The 16,260-nt window shown below is 40.1% G+C and overlaps 1 protein-coding gene across 5 annotated transcripts in view; it reads left to right on the top strand.

Moving 5' to 3' along the window:
• LOC123371963 (mucin-5AC-like) overlaps nt 1–14,708 on the top strand; it is a 49,642-nt gene extending 34,934 nt beyond the window's left edge. For 3 of the 5 annotated variants that reach the window (XM_045019870.1, XM_045019868.1, XM_045019867.1), the window contains exons 2-6: nt 4,017–4,778; nt 8,331–8,357; nt 11,121–11,200; nt 11,886–11,961; nt 12,406–14,708. In XM_045019870.1, coding sequence (XP_044875805.1) covers nt 4,028–4,778; nt 8,331–8,357; nt 11,121–11,200; nt 11,886–11,961; nt 12,406–12,422 — 951 coding nt within the window. In that variant the 5' untranslated portion in view covers nt 4,017–4,027 and the 3' untranslated portion in view covers nt 12,423–14,708. Of the gene's footprint in view, nt 1–3,564; nt 3,793–4,016; nt 4,779–8,330; nt 8,358–11,120; nt 11,201–11,885; nt 11,962–12,405 lie in introns of those variants that run through there. The other 2 variants (XM_045019869.1, XM_045019871.1) reach the window with 2 other exon arrangements.
• The last annotated feature ends 1,552 nt before the right edge of the window (nt 14,709–16,260 follow it).

The raw sequence follows: 16,260 nt of genomic DNA, 5'->3' as shown, positions 1-16,260 counted from the left end.
ACCTGCTCCCCTCCCAACTCCTTCTCCCTTCCCCTCTCTGCTACCCTATCTGACCCCCCCGGTCCTGACCCACTCCCTCTCGGTGCATATATGCCCCTCCAGATCCCTTCCCTCTGCTCCTGTCTACCCTCATCAGCTCCTGACCACCTGCCCCTCTGCTTCTTCCCGCCTCTGGCCCCTGCAACCTGCTTTTCAGCCCTCACAGCATTCCTCACCCTTCTTCCTTATTCCAGTCAGGCCCATCTCCTTCTCTTCCACTCTGCTTGCTTACCCTCAGGGGAAGCATTAAGGCTGTGCTTTCATTAGGAAAAAAGATGTGTTCTTAACTTGAGCTCACTAACTTGAGATAAAATTCTAGGGAAGACACAAGTTTTTACTGTTTTTACATGTTAGCAGGTCCAGTTAAAGATTAGAACCTCACCTAATAATCATAACTTCTCTTGGATATATAGCATAACTTTTATAAAGGGATCTAGTCTTCATTTAAAGGAAAGGGATAGAAAATAAGACAGAAAATATAACACCACTATATAAATCCATTGTGCATCCACACCTTGAATACTGGGTGCAGTTCTGGGCACCCCGTCTCAAAAAGGACACAGAAGAACTGGGAAAGGTTCAGAAAAGGGTGACCAAGATGATTAAGAGTATGGAATGGCTTCCATTTGAGGTGAGACTAAAAAAATTAGGGCCGTTCAGCTTAGAAAAGAGACGACTAAGGCGGGATATGGCAGAGGTCTATAAAATCATTAATGGTATGGAAAAAGTGAAAAGAGAAGTGTCATTTACCGTTTCCCACAATACAAAAGCCAGGGGTCACCTGATGAAATTCATAAGAAGCAAGTTTAATACAAACAAGAGGAAGTACTTTTTCACATAACACACAATTAACTGTGAAACCCATTATCATGTGTTGTTGAGATGGCCAAAAGTATAACTGGTTTCAAAAAAGAACTAGATAAGAAATAGATCCATCAATGGCTATAGGTCAAGATGGTCAAGGATGCAACCCTAGGGTTGGGAAGAACTTAAATCTCTGACTGCCAGAAGACAGGAGGAGACAGGGGTGGTTATTCCAACTGCCCTGTTCTGTATACTCTCCCTGAAGCTCTGGTACTGGCCACTGTCATAGGCAGGATACTGGGCTAGATGGACTATTGGTCTGACTCAGAATGGCAATTCTTATGAGAATCTACCATTTCTAGCCATTTGGTTTTAAGGTAATGTTCCCAGAGTAAATAAGGCACCGTTCTCTTCTTGACTTTGCACCAAGAGGGCCTGAAGGTCAGCACACTGCCTATGCACCACTTTTATCTTCTAAATATGCCTTGAGTGGCACTTAAGTGGGGCATTGGCCTTTTGCTGGCCTTCTGCAATGGGGTGACATTCACTCTGAAAGAGTAGCCCAGACTTAGAGAACATCCACTATTTATCTAAATAGTGCTGTAACTTTAATTATTAAATGCAGGCACCAATAACTTAACACCTTTACAGCTAACTGATGTACCAGTCTGTTGTCTGAATGTTCTTCTTATTTAATATTTATATTGTAATAGCTTGCAGAGATGCCTATCAGGCTTGGTCCTTGCTATGATAGATTCTGTACATATACAGACATAGACACTATCCCCACTCCAAAAATTTTATGATCTAAGAATGGCATATTTTTAGTAAGGGGAATGCTCATTGCTCTCTGTTCTCTCCTCATACAGAATGAGCAGCACCTTGTGCAAAGGGCCAGCATGAGACCTATGCACTATTGAAGTCCTACATATGCCCTAATTTGAGGCCTTGTGCTGCTGGCTCTTTGCCCAGAGAGGAATTTCACCCACATCCTATATTAAACTAATTAATTTGTTTTAGCAAGGGCACTATATTCTCTCTCCCTTCCACTCTTTCTGGTTCCCTCAGTTCTGTGACTGTCTGTAAATAAATCTGTGCAGTGTTTCTGCAAGTTTCTTGAGCATTTGGTTGTTAAATTCATCAGAATGGATTTCCACAGGAAACATGCTTCTTCCAAAAGCTGCAAAGGCAATTAAATTACAGATGGGGACACCTGGGTTCAGTCTGGGTTTTGTTTCAGAGAATCCATGTTAAAACAAAACAGCACAACAAAAACTAAATGCCATCTGAAGCCAGTGGAACAGTTTGATATCCTCTGGGGGAAGAATCCTACCAAAAACTAGCACTGTAACATCAAAGTCTAGAAAGGAGGATTTTAAAAAAAACTGTGGGGAAACTAATTAAAAAAACTCTAAAGTCTAAAACTGAACTAAAATCCGTAGACTCAGCTTGGATGCCACTAAACATACTATAACAGAGTCACAGCGGACATGCCCACTCCTAAACAACAACAAAAGGAGGAGGAAGGCAAGAAAAAAGCCCATTATGTTTAAGCTATTGATCTATGATATTTGTATGACACCTATTTAACTATTTCAAACATAGATTGATTTAATTTTTCATGCAGTGATGCCAGGTGAATCTTTCTCATCGCATTACACGCTATAGATAAAATTGTATTTGATGTATATTATATATGCATTATTTTACTTGTCTTCCTATACAGTATCTTTTATATTTCACTGCCATTTCAATAACAAAATATAATAACTTACCATGACATTACGTTTTTTGTTCTATCTCTGTCTCTCTATTTCAGTGTAGTCCAATGTTTGTTTTCCCTCTGGTTAATTTTTCCTTCCTTCTACTTATGTAAATTTCTCTCTTCTTTCATCCCCTTTCTGTTCTTCATAAAGAGGAACCCCCTTGTGCATACACTGAATGAGGCAGGGGTCTTGTGGAAATAGTAATGTGTGATTAAAGTGTGTATCATGCTGCTTACACGCAAGGAAGATGAATTCAAGGTGGACAGGGAACCTGACTTCTGGTATTTCCTAACTTTTACAAGCTTGACTTTGCACCTTTAACATTCTTTTAATATAGATTTTTGTATGTAGTTTCCTATACTTTTAAAAGCACAAACAAACAACAATAACAAAACTATCACGTGGAACAATACTGACCCTCCTATTTGTTATTAGCAGGGTAGTAACCTTTAGAGCCACAGCACAGGACTCTAAAATATGAACTAATGGAATAACTGGTAGCAGTCTGGTAGGTTGTTATCTTCTATGTGAACCAGCCATTAGATGGGATCAGACATGCACTTTGCCAGTGGGTTTTACAGCTATTTGCTAGACAGGAATGGAATGATGACATAAGCAAATCCTGGATTCTAGTCCAGGTTCTGGAAGGGAGTGTGCTGCAGTGGTTCCAGGCCTTTCTGCAGTTCTGTCTGTCCCTGTCCTTTAGCATGTATCCCATAGTTTGTCTCCTCCCCACCCCCATCTTATTCCTTACCCCTTCCCACAAACCATCTCTGCTCCTCGGTTCTGACTTCTTCCCAGCCCATCTCTGGCCCTTCAGGATTTAAATCAGGCAGCTTTCACCCTTCCTGGGGGGCAGCAGGGGGAGTATTGTCAGCACCGAGTAGTGAGAGACAGTCTCTCTGCTCTTAGTTCTGGTGTCTGGAACCACAGCAGCTTTCAGTGGGCAGGAGGAGCAAATGCAAGGAAAGTCCTGCTCAGTCCCTGTAGCCCTGGGCATTCAGTGCATGCTGCTGAATGTGTGCAAACTGAGATTTTTCAGAGGTTTATAACTTAGCCAGATTTAGGCAGATTTTCACAGGGAGGGCAAAAGGCACAACCCCAACACCAGTGTGAATCTATTGCAAATATCAAGTCCTTGCACCAAAGCATGAAAGTGCTAGCCCATCCAGGAGAAAAGGATGTAAGAATATTTTTCACAGGGGTAAAATGTTGCTTAAATGGATAAACCAATTTAGCTGAAACTTTCCAAAAAACTCAGCCTGAATCATTAAAGTTTGGCAAAGTTATAAGCAGCTGAAACCAGAGTCTTATAAGGAAAGTGTCAGATAGAGTTAATAAAAGGCAGTGCTACCAGCCCCAACAGTGATAAATAATTTTTTTCCTTTAATATTATGTATGCACAAGGTTTAGTAGTCATGATGGCAGTGGCAGAGAACACCACGGAGACGACCGTCCCAGACGTGGGGAAGACGGTGGTGACTGTAACAGAGGCAACCATCACAGAGGTGACGGGAGAGACGGTGGCACCCGTCACAGAGATGACCGTCCCATACATGCCAGGGAAGATGGTGATGCCTGTCACAAAGGCGACCATTCCAGACACACCAGGGAAGACAGTGGCACCCATCACGGAGGCAACCGTCATGGAGGCGGCAGGGGAGACGACGGCACCCATCACGGAGGTGACCGTCCCAGACAAGATGGGGAAGACAGTGGCGCCCGTCACAAAGGCGAACGTCTCAGACATGCCAGGGAAGATGGTGGCACCTGTCACAGAGGCAACCATCATGGAGGTGACGGGAGAAACGGTGGCACCCGTCACAGAGACGACCGTCCCATACATGCCAGGGAAGATGGTGACGCCTGTCATGGAGGCAACCATCACGGAGGTGACGGGAGAGACGGTGGCGACCGTCCCAGACAAGCTAGGGAAGACAGTGGCGCCCATCACAAAGGCAACCGTCCCAGTCATGACAACGATGACCATAGTGCTTGGACATAAAAAAATCTCAACTTCAGGGCTGCCATTAGTAAAAAGCTTCTCAAGTTCTACAGTGAAAATAAGTAGAGAATCAACTTTCTTTTTCAAGTCTACTGCTAAACAACTAACTTCGGAGGACAAGAAGTTAGTCAGATCAAACCCTACCAACCTGACTTTTGGGCCAGGTATGTTTTTTTTTAATTCATTATTTCCTTACAATGTTGAATCCATTCTCCCCTCACTGTGCACATACTAGTCCTGTTAAGTCACTATTTTCTGCTCTCCCTGCCACTCCTCCAGTGATGGACTCTTGCCGATTTCCCCCTCAAAGCAGATTTCGCCCTCAAAGTCACATTGCTTAGACAGAAAAGAATTAAGGGGTTTCTTTGCCCATTCATCCTTGCTAGTGCAATGGAGATGGTACAAGGTTCCTTTTCTTAACTGCTTTTAACACTTGCTGCTTAAATCACCATCCGAGAAGGTGCCATGGAGTTAAAATGCCTGCACTTCAGTCTTAGAAATTCAGCAAAGATCTTGCTATCCCCAGTTTCAGAAAATGCAGGGCTCAGTTCAGGTTTAAGCTAAGCAGTCCTTTGTGGCCTGATGCAGCTGCTGTTATATGGAGGTAATTTTGGCCAGAGTGTACTTGCTGGCCAAAGAGCTTATAATGCCTCGGTGGTTTGATTTAGACTGAGTTAACATTACTGGTTAAATTATTTTAACATTGTTGGACTAAATTTTTCAAATATTAATATTTTGATTACAACCCCCTGAAAATTTCAAAAATTTTATTGACTCTTTTTTTTGGTGTGGTGGGGGGGGGGGGGCGAGTTTGACCAGCCATAGATTAGTATGACATTTTTCTATTTCTAAAAAAAAACACCAAAAAAACGCAAAATTTAAACATTAAAGAAGTAGAATTTTTAATTGCTCATTTTCAGTGTCTTTTCAACCAGTTCTATTTTTGAAATTGTTTTAGTTCTCTAATTTTAGAATAGTTAGGGAAAAATACCCCCATCCTGCCAACATGCAGGAGGAAAAAGCCATGTACATGGATGGGCGGGGTGGGAGGGGTATGAGAGAGAGTGGGAGAACTATAAATGGTTTTCCCATTCCATGTGTATGTTCAAGAGTTCAAAACTTTTTGCCATTTTGAATCAGGATGAAAAGTAGAAATCTTAAAAATGTTACGAACCAAAAATGTGTTGGTTTTTTTTCAAAGTCAAAATGTTACATTTTGGTCTTTTTTTAAACCTCTTAAAAACTCTAATTAGCTTAAATTTTAAAATAAAAATTTTGAAGCTGGAAGACAAGAAATTTTATTTCATGAAACGTTTTGACAATTTTGATTTTTTTTTTCTGTCTCCATTTTTTGGAGTTGGGAAATCTGTTGAAACAGACCCTGTTTTGCAAACAGTTTCTGTTTCAGCATTTCAGGAAACAAAAATTTGTCTAAAAATTCCCAACCAGCTCTAGTGTGTGTGCATTCTCTCTTTCTCCCTTATCTCAACCCCGGGATGCAAATATGATGGAAATATGAATGAGTATAACCTATGCACGGACATCCACCTGAGTGTACAGATAGCCTAAAGCCATATTTTTGTGAGTTGTGAACTGCCTCTTTCATCTCTTCGGTGGGTTAGCTCAGATGCTCAATGTTGATAATTTAAATACTAAGCTTTTAACTTGTTTCATCACCAAACAAAGAGAGGGACAAGGACTGCTCAGCCTAATGTGAGGGACATGTCCATTTGCTGCCATGAACAGCTAGCACTGGAGATATTACCAGCATTTGTCTCCAAATTGATCCATGGAGCCAAAAGGCCAAAAGTGGAGTGGATTCCCAAACCTCACTGAAGGGAGCCAAACCTGCAGAGCTAGCAGAATGTTCACACCTGAACAAGGAGAAGCTAGTTACAGCCTGCTAGTATGGAACAATTTTTATAGAATATCAGGGTTGGAAGGGACCTCAGGAGGTCATCTAGTCCAACCTCCTGCTCAAAGGGGAACCAATCCCCAGACAGATTTTTGCCCCAGATCTCTAAATGGCCCTCTCAAGGATTGAATTCACAACTCTGGGTTTAGCAGGCTAATGTGCAAACCACTGAGCTATCCCTCTCACAGGTCTAGTGGGGTATCCAAGCATGTCCCTGATCAGACTGACTCCCAAAGCATACTTGATCTGCTTTCATGGTGGATGTGAGGCCAGGCAACCTCGTGGCAGTTTCTCCTCCCTCTATGCAGACTCAGGCAGACATCACTCTGTTGATTATACTCTGGTCACATGTTCAAGCTTCTCTTTGCAACCATCAATTTTAAAAATGAAAATGTAGAATATAAGTCAACACAGGATTTTAGTAATGAGTCTGTGCCTCTTGTGTCTAGCCCTTAATCTGGCTCACAGAAGGCAGGAGGTAGCAGCAGAGGCTGCAGTGCCCAACTGTCAGGTTAGGGAGAGACTAATTGAGGAGATACGGGAGCTATGGAAAGCAGCTGGAGCTATTTGTGAGGAATAGGTGGAGAGGAAGCAGGAGCTGTTGAGAGGGAGCAGGAATGATGGGGAGCAGAAAACGTTGGGGACAGGAGATAGGAAGTGAGCTAAGAGGGGACATGAGCTAAGGGAAGAGTAGGAGTTGCTGTGTGGGAAATGATCTAATGGGAGAACAGAATAGGGGAGAATAGGGCTAATGTCATTGTGCAGTTACCCCGCCAGGTTCACTCCAACAGCCCACTGACTCCATCCTGCCAATGAACTGTGATCCCTTGGTTATCCTTGGTTCTCCACAAAGCTGCTTCTGAGGTCCCCACAAGACCTCCCCTATCTTCTGAGTGATATAAGAAATAAAATTCTGCCTCCCCAAACCTGCTCCTGCTGCTTTAGGGGTAACCTTGTAAGGGGAATCTGGTGTCAAACCAATGCCTTTCACAAGCGCTAATGCCACAATTTTTATTGACACTTGTGGCTATATGCAAGCTATGTATATCTATGCAAATTAACTTAAGTAACAATTTACATAAAAACAGAGCTTCACAAAAGTTGAGAGCTATGCTTTTGTCACGGCAGGGCCTCAAGGCCAGAGTTTGATGGGGTTTTTTGTGGTGTATTATTCTCCTCTAACAGCTGTTAGAGCTATTCTGCTTGCCCTTCAGATGACTTCTGGATTTCCTTCCCCTATCCCAGTTGTCTGCTCTGTGCTTCTCACTGCAACACACACCTGAGGCAGAGAGTGGAGTAACCAGAAGAAAGTCAGGAAGGAGAAGTGAAATCAGGCTGCCCCCTCATGCTCGTCTCCAACTCAACCCACACTGTCAGGATCCACCGTACCTCATTAGTAGCAGATTATTATTAATAGTTATTTGTATTAGAGTGGAGCTGAAGGCTACAGTCAGGATTGGGGCCTCATTGCACTAAGCGCTGTATGAACATGTAAGAAGAAACAGTCCCTGCCCCAAAGAGCTTACAGTCTAGACAAAAGAGAGATGTAGGGATGGGGAAAATGGGATGCAGCATAGAAGCAAAATGGTCAGAGTGAATATAAGCACGCAGTAATTAATAGCTGGAAGGAAAATTACTAACTGTGACAGATAAGAAGTTGCATATTATTATTTGTTTCTGGTAGCACCCACATCATGCTAGATGCTGTACAAGAGCAAAAGAAGGCGAGGCCCCTGCCTCCAAAGAGCCTATTTCCCCCTTCCAAATTAAATTTGTTGTTTTTGTTTTGTTTTTTCCATAGAGAAAGAACAGCAATCATCTGCACTAGGTATGTCAACAACTTTAATATGTATATTTCCACTTTCCAATAGGCCACACATTTCTTTCTCATTGCTGGGTTTCTTATACCATTGCTATTTCTGAAGAACAGACATTATATTGCATACCCACAGTGGCCTGAAAAGAACTGCATCTATAAAGGAAATTGTAAAGGACTTTTTATTTAAGTGCAAACCTTAATATACGGTAATTGTTGTATATTCATCTGACTAATAATAATGCATTGTGCTATATTAGTAGTTAGTACCACTGAAGTACTATTTATTTATTTTTATTTTAATAATAACTTCAATATCTTTCAGAGTGGAAATAAATGTGTTAGTCTCTAAGGTGCCACAATGACTCCTCATTGTTTTTCAATATCTTTTTTTCTCACTAAGTACCCTAATTCCAATGATAATGTTACTCCTTGTATGCCAAGACTGGGGTTAAGTACCAGGAGAGTGTGGTGAGTGACTAGGAGAGGAAAATGAAGGAAAACTTTACAATTACTTTACAAATGTACTTTTTGGTTTTGTGGCTAGCAATAGTTATTAGTGTGTTTTTCCCCTGCTATATGATGTTTTTTTCATTTAACTCCTTAAAGAGAACTTTTTGCTGAGGTTTTACAGTACTCAGATGCCTTAAGCAAAGGTTCTTGAGTTTTTTTCATAGGGTGGACCATCTTTTAACAGAGGAATTGTTTCATGGAACCTCTCCCCTCCATAATTACATAACATCTCTGTGGCTACTACAGCAGTTGTTTATAGAGAAATAAACAAGAGTTTTACATATTGTAGTTGTCTTATCAGGCTGAAGTGAGGAAGAGGAGCCAGAAATATGTGACTAGCCAGCTCTCTGTGGTCCAACAGTGGGAATTTCTGCCTTGTATTGTAAACCTTCTGTAAGTGGTTACATCCAGGAATTTATTGAATTGGCTGGACTTCTTTTTTAAAAGACAAATACTCCGTCAAAATTATACTATTTCATTACATGACCTGAATATTTGGCTTTTAAAGAAACATCTATTGTGATGGATTTGGGAGGGGGGGGGGTCAGATCCCATGAAGTGGTACTAAGCACCCTCAACTCCCAGCACTTCACAAGAGGGATAAATACCAGGGAGGGAGAGGAGTTATTTAAGTTAAGGGCCAGTGCTGACACAAAAATAAATGGATATAAACTGGCCATCAACAAATTTAGGTTTGATATTAGATTAAGGTTTCTAACTATCAGAGGAATGAAGTTCTGAAACAGCCTTCCAAGGGGAGCACTGGGGGCAAAAAACCTGACTGGCTTCAAGACTGAGTTTGATAAGTTTGTAGAGGGATCCAGTGATAAGACTGCCTACACTGGCATGTAGCCTATCTGTGACTGCTAGCAGCAAATATCCCCACTGCCTGATGATGAGGCACTACATTGGGAGGGCTCCGAGTTACTTCAGAGAATTCTTTCCCAGGTATCTGGCCACTGAGTCTTGCCAAAATGCTCAGGGTCCAACTGACCAGCATATCTGGGGTCAGGAAGAAATTTTCCCTTTGGTCACATTGGCAGAAACTCTGTTTTGTTTTAGCAAAAACAACGGGGAGTCCTTGTGGCACCTTAGAGACTAACAAATTTATTTGGGCATAAGGTTTTGTGCCCACTTCATCAGATGCATGGAGTGGAAAATACAGTAGCAGGTATAAATACACAGCACATGAAAAGATGGGATTTGCCTTACCAAGTGGGAGGTCTGTCTAACGAGACAATTCAATTAACAGTAGGAAACCAAAGGAGGAAAAATCACTTTTGTAGTGGTAATGAGTGGCCCATTTCGAACAGTTGACAAGAAGGTGTGAGTAACAATAGGGGGAAATTAGTATGGGTTTCAGCAACTGAAATCAATGTGAATAAGTTTTTAGGCTATGAAATATTTGGATAGAATATACTTTCCTCCCATTCATTCTTGTTTCTGGCTGGTACTGGAACAAGAAGTGTTTAAATACTGAAAAAGCCTGTTCTTATTTGACCAACAGCCCAAGAAGTTCAGATAATCATAGTACTAACACCTGAATAACAGGCTGCTTATCTGAATGAAATCGAAATGTAAAATTTTCACGCTTCCCCTATCACTGTTTGTGATACCTTATTGCTCAAGGGATTAATCATAGACTCACAGACTTTAAGGCCAGAAGGGACCATCATGATCATCTAGTCTGACACACTGCGCATTGCAGGCCACAGAACCTTACCCACCCACTCCTGTAATCAATAACTCAGTCAGAGGTTAGGGGTTTAAGTCCTCAAATCATGATTTAAAGACTGAAAGTTACAGAGACTCCATCATTTACACTAGTTTAAATCTGCAAGTGGCCCATGCCCATGCTGGAGAAGATGGCAAAAAATAACAAAACCCAAGTTTTGGAATCAAATCATTTGTATTCCAAAAATTTTCCAAGGGCAGGTCAAAAAGCTTAGAGCTCCATGAGTGTCTTCATATAAAACATAGACCTATTGTTTGGGAAAATGTTTCTAAACTTAGTGCTGTCCTTCATGAAGTTCAACAGACGCTTAGAGGAGGTTAGGGGTTAGTTGTCCTGAGCTGATTTGCTACTTTCTGTGATCATCAAGATTTTTTTTTTAATTTTGCACTTTCATTTTTGAAGATTGAGATTTCACTGTATTATATAACTGTTCTTTCTTATGCCATTATATCCTGCCAAAGGATGTACTTGTTTGTTCCCTTTCTTGATGACTCACAGTAACTGATGCTATTTGTTTGCTTATTCAGCATTAGGACTCGGCATTTTCTTTGGGATACTCCTTATTGTCACCATTATTTGTGTATGCTGTATATGGAAAAAGTCAAGAGTAAGTGTAAACTTTTTTATATTTATTATTCTTATATTTTTATTATATTATTCTTATTTTTTAATTTCTTCAATGATCTCTCAGATTTGCAGTGATCGTTTAATGAGGTTTAACCCACTGCTTGATCTCCCTGTGAGAGGCTGCCTGTGGATGACATCCTTAATCCTTTTAGGATATACATATTTTCCTGATACCTTGATTATACTCCAGTCCTGGCCAAAGCCAGCCTCTTCTGGAGTAATGCTGGTCCCCGGTTTGCAATGCTATCCCTTTCTGAGATATTTTTCTGTCACCAGGGGGTTCTGCACCAGCAAATGACAGTCCACCTGAAAATGTCACTGACCCTAAGTGAACATAGCCTATCCAGTTTCGATTGTGCTCTATAATTGTCTGATCACTATAGGCAAGATGCATGGAAAGTTAATAATATGTCGGCACATCAACCTTTCAAGCCATTTATCTGTAACCTTAATATTAAAAAATAAATTAATGCTTACTGAAATGTTAAAGCATGATCAATTTTAACATGCAATGATATGACTGAAACTGATGAGTATGAGGAAAATAGATTACAGAGATTAAAACAGATCTTTTATTATTATTTATTGTAATAATATTTCCATTTGGTTTCTACAGCTTGAATGTGTACAGCAGTGATGTTAACATATTTCTATTTCCTGTATAGAAAAGCTCATTTGACTTGAACTTAGTGGAAGCAACTATTCCCTTAAATTCCATTGAAACAAAAGAACCAAGCTCAGGTAGAGTGTCCTTGGTTTCGTTCTGTTCTTTTGCATGGCCACTAAAATTGAGGATGTAGTAGGAGAGTACTCTTTATGATTGAGCATATATAATCTACTTGCGGCTTTACTCTCACTCTGTGAACCTACATACTAGAGCTGTGTGCTTCACAGGAATCCATGACAACGTTTTCTTCAGCTTCAACCCCAATATAGTTTCACACATCCAAAGTATCATTTTGAAAAAACCTCTCAATCTCCAAACAAGACTCAATCAAAGCCATTTGCTACAGCATTAGATGCAATACCATGACCTGTGGGACTCCGCTTCACTTCTGAACCATGGTTTATGGTCCATATTTTTTATTTGACTATATTATACACTACAGTGGGGTGTGTTAACCATCTTTTTCTTAATTCATGTGAATTTTTACTGTTTCCTGTTTTTCTTTCTATCATTTTCAGGTGGGGAGAAGAAATGAAAGCACTCTCACTTAATAGCCATTCAAGAAGATCTCACAAAAAGAACTAATATGACTGAATCATCAGAGAAATTAAAATGGATTGAAATTCAAAGAGATCCACTTAATCACAGAAAAGGGCACTCTCAGTAGTGTAAACTTCTTTTTAAACGGCACATTTTGGAGTGTTCCTGAATCTAGTCATAGTAATAAGCAGATATTAATTGGTGCTGGCTGCTACAAATCTTTATTCATTGCCTGTTCCTTTTTGGTTGTGGAAAAAAGCTCGCCTTACTTTAATATAGTTATCTAAGGGCCAGATTCCACCATTTAGGCACAAATCTGCACCAGCATATGAGGAACAGGGGGAGGCATAATCCCTCTCCCAGCTCTCCAGCATGCAGAAGAAGCATGCCATGGCCCTTCCTCTTCCTGCCCCTCCCTGCTTCCTTTAGAGGATTTGTGGCCCTTAGGTTGCACAGCAGGAAGGAGTCACGGAGGGGGGCAGTCTTTGTGCTTCCCTGAGTATAGGGACTGGGGTCTTTCTGGGCCCTTATGTGAAGTCCCTAAGGAGTGAGGGGAAAACTCCTTATGCCTTCTGCTCCCACTGATTCATCCGTCCAAAAGCCTGTGACAATCTAGCCCCTAATTCTTTGTACATAGCTTGTTTTATAATAAATGACCTAAGTAAAAGTGAGTCTCAGCACAGTGTATTTCTATTAAATGCAAAAATGATGCTGATGCACTGCTAAGATTGAAATGTTATGCTCACTAAAATCAGAAAATGTAGAGTTAAGGGACCAGAGCCTCAGCTGGTGCAAACTGACATAGCTTCCTTGGCTTCATTGGAGCCATATTGATTGACACCAGCTGAAGATCTGGCCCCAGGATTCCAGAGACACTTTTGCACAGTAGGGTTTTTTTTTATCATCTAATCATAACACAAAATGTTGTATTTGTTCATAGAGTGTTATAAAAGAATGTGTAGTTTTAACATGGAAGCCTACAATCCTGTACACCATGTTTACAGTTTTACAAACATAATGTAAGAAAACAATGCAGCTCATTTCCTTGGTATGAAGTTATTTGCTAAATAGTGTTATTTTAATCAGAGTTGTATGATCCTAGATGGAAAAACCCTTTTGTAATATAGGGGCCTATCTGTTTCTCCTCTCACACCTGTATAAATCAAGAATTTCTCCACCGGAGCTAATGAAGATACACCTGCGCAAAAACTAGTATCAATGCATAATCAGGCCCCTAAATGTGCAAGCTTTAAATTGAAACTCTTTAGAGTAGGAATTGTGGTTTTCTTTTATTTCATTCAGCCCCTGTGCTTAAAAATAACAATAATAAATAAAAAGGTGACAGTTAAGTTTGGGAATCTGGCATTTCCTGAATTTCATAGTACAGTCTAAGGGCCTTGTTCCACTACCCTACTCTGAGTGGATAGCATTTATTTACTACTGTGGATGCTCCACTGAAGCAATGGAACGACTCATGTGAGTAAGTACTATGCAATGTGAGTGCAGAATCCAGCACTTAGTAGTCTCATACATTAGTCTCAGTATACTATGTAAAGTTGTCATATTAATAAAGTGGCAAGATGAGGCAGCATCACCCAGTGGGTATGGTACTAACCCAGCATTTAGGAGAGCTGGATTCAATTCCCTGTTCTGCCACAGACTTCCTGTGTGGCCTATAGTCAAGCTAATTAGTCTCTCTAGGCCTCAGTTCCCCATATCTAAAACAGGAAGAATAGCAATTCCTTATCTCACAAGGATGTTGTGAGGATAAATACATTAAAGATTGAGGTGCTCAGGTAACAGGTGCTTTTGCAAGTCCCCTATCCAGAAAATCTAATCAATCAGAGGTTTTGGCCTGTTTCCAAATCTGCTCAGGCATGATATCTTCCTTCTTAATAATAATATGGACTTGAGTTATATCAGCCTTCAACCAGTAATCAATATTCTATGAGGATGCAAGATCTAAAGCATAGAAGTTCCTTGCATGAGAGGAAGAGAAGATGAAACCTAGTTCAGTACCATTGAGGGCAAAGGGAATTTTACTACTGACTTCAGTGGATCAGGATAAGACTGATAACACAGATGGGTAATTGAAAATGTTGGCCACTTTTTTTCCTATGTGTTTAACGAATGAGAGCTAAAATCTTCCTTTTCTGTAAACATGATCTGAGTTAAGAAAGAGCTCATTACAAGAATTGTGTTTCACTTCAGTCTTACTAAGAATTGCAATTATAATTAAATTTTCATTTCCACAAAAAGAATAATAAACTCCGAATTTTGGAAGAGCAATCTATCATTTTGTTTTGCTTGATATTGACATAGTCTGCAGATTTCAGGGTATTTTGTTAAAGAAATGTCATAGTTAATTTGGATTAATTGAAAGTTAAACATATGCTTAAGTGCTTTACTAGATTTTATTGCCCTGTATGGTCCTATAGCGCTGGTTGAACGTTGCAGAAGCAGGCTCACAGAATATTCCAATTCAAGGCAATGGGATTACTCTATATAAATTAAGCATATGCATCAGTGAACATGGATTTAGTGGTGTATTGTGCTATGGCTGCACTGTCAAAAAAGTACAATGCACTTTCCCTGTACCTTTTAATCAGAGTAGCAACCTATGATAGGCCTTTCTCAGCAATATCAAGGAATATTTTCATTACCGCCTTACAGTCAATAGACAAATATTGCACATTTATGTTTGGTTTTTATTCTAATCAAAATCTCACTATACTTTATGCTGCATTTGAAAGAAAATACTAGACAGTGCTGTAGTTTGCTAATAACCTGTATAAGTATAGTTGAAATCTGCATTCTGAAAAAAGCCTTGGGCCCAAACATTCTATGTCAGGTACTGAATATGGTCCAGATGTCTATTCATGCATATTAGCTAATATCACTAATCACATATGTTTGTTAACAAAAGTGAAGAAATGTTTTTAAAACTTCTTTTTGCTGGTGCCAATATGACGTAAGAAATGAAAATTTATCTAGGAAGGTAGTGCAAGAAATATATATACTACGTTAGTAATAATGTTGGGGATTTTTCATTTGTAATTATATTTCACATGATTTAAAAATTGCACTATACTCACCTATGATGCTTTGGAAATTATAAATAATAATTTAAAATAGCTGTATTAAAGCACTCCTCTATATTAGTTAAAAATGTCTTTGGGGGAGAAGGAGCTAAAACAATTATACATCTTACAGTGATATCACTATAAATGCCTTCTAACAGAAGTTGATGAAATAAATAGACTTTTGCCATTGGCTCCAATGGGCCCAGAATGCCACCCTTGCTCCCCTTTGCAATATCTGTGTACAGCAAAATTCTTTGGCATGACTGCCCTCATATAACTGGCTTCACTAAAGTTGAGGTGGTGTGGAGTGCAACAAAGACACATCAAAAGGTAGACAAAAGAAAATAACAGGGACTGACTCTTGATAAAGTATGTGGTCGGATCAGACAATGGACTGGTACATAGCCATCATTTTTTTTTAAGTGCACAGTGTACCAAGTACTTCTCTCTATGTAGGAGTATATCATAGTACACTATATCGGGCTTTGAGGGAGCAATGCTTTTTTATGCAAAGTCATCCTCCAGTCTGTTAACGTTCACTTTATCAGGTTCACTTCTCTTTTCCTTTCCCTTCACGCCCTCTTGAACATGCCAGCTGCAGACTCACCACCGCCCAACTGTCTAAAGCAGCCTAACACTATAGGAAAAAAAGAGTCTTGTGGATGGGAAGTGGTGAGGAGTGGGTGAAGGGGAATTGCAGGACTCAGAGGATTAGTAATTGCAGATGTTAGTTTATTTGTTTAGACTGGC

This window comes from Mauremys mutica, chromosome 5 (assembly GCF_020497125.1).
Source record: "Mauremys mutica isolate MM-2020 ecotype Southern chromosome 5, ASM2049712v1, whole genome shotgun sequence".
Classification (NCBI taxonomy): Eukaryota; Metazoa; Chordata; order Testudines; family Geoemydidae; genus Mauremys; species Mauremys mutica.
The sequence above is the reverse complement of the archived record's forward strand: the minus strand, read 5'-3'. Positions and strand labels throughout refer to the sequence as shown.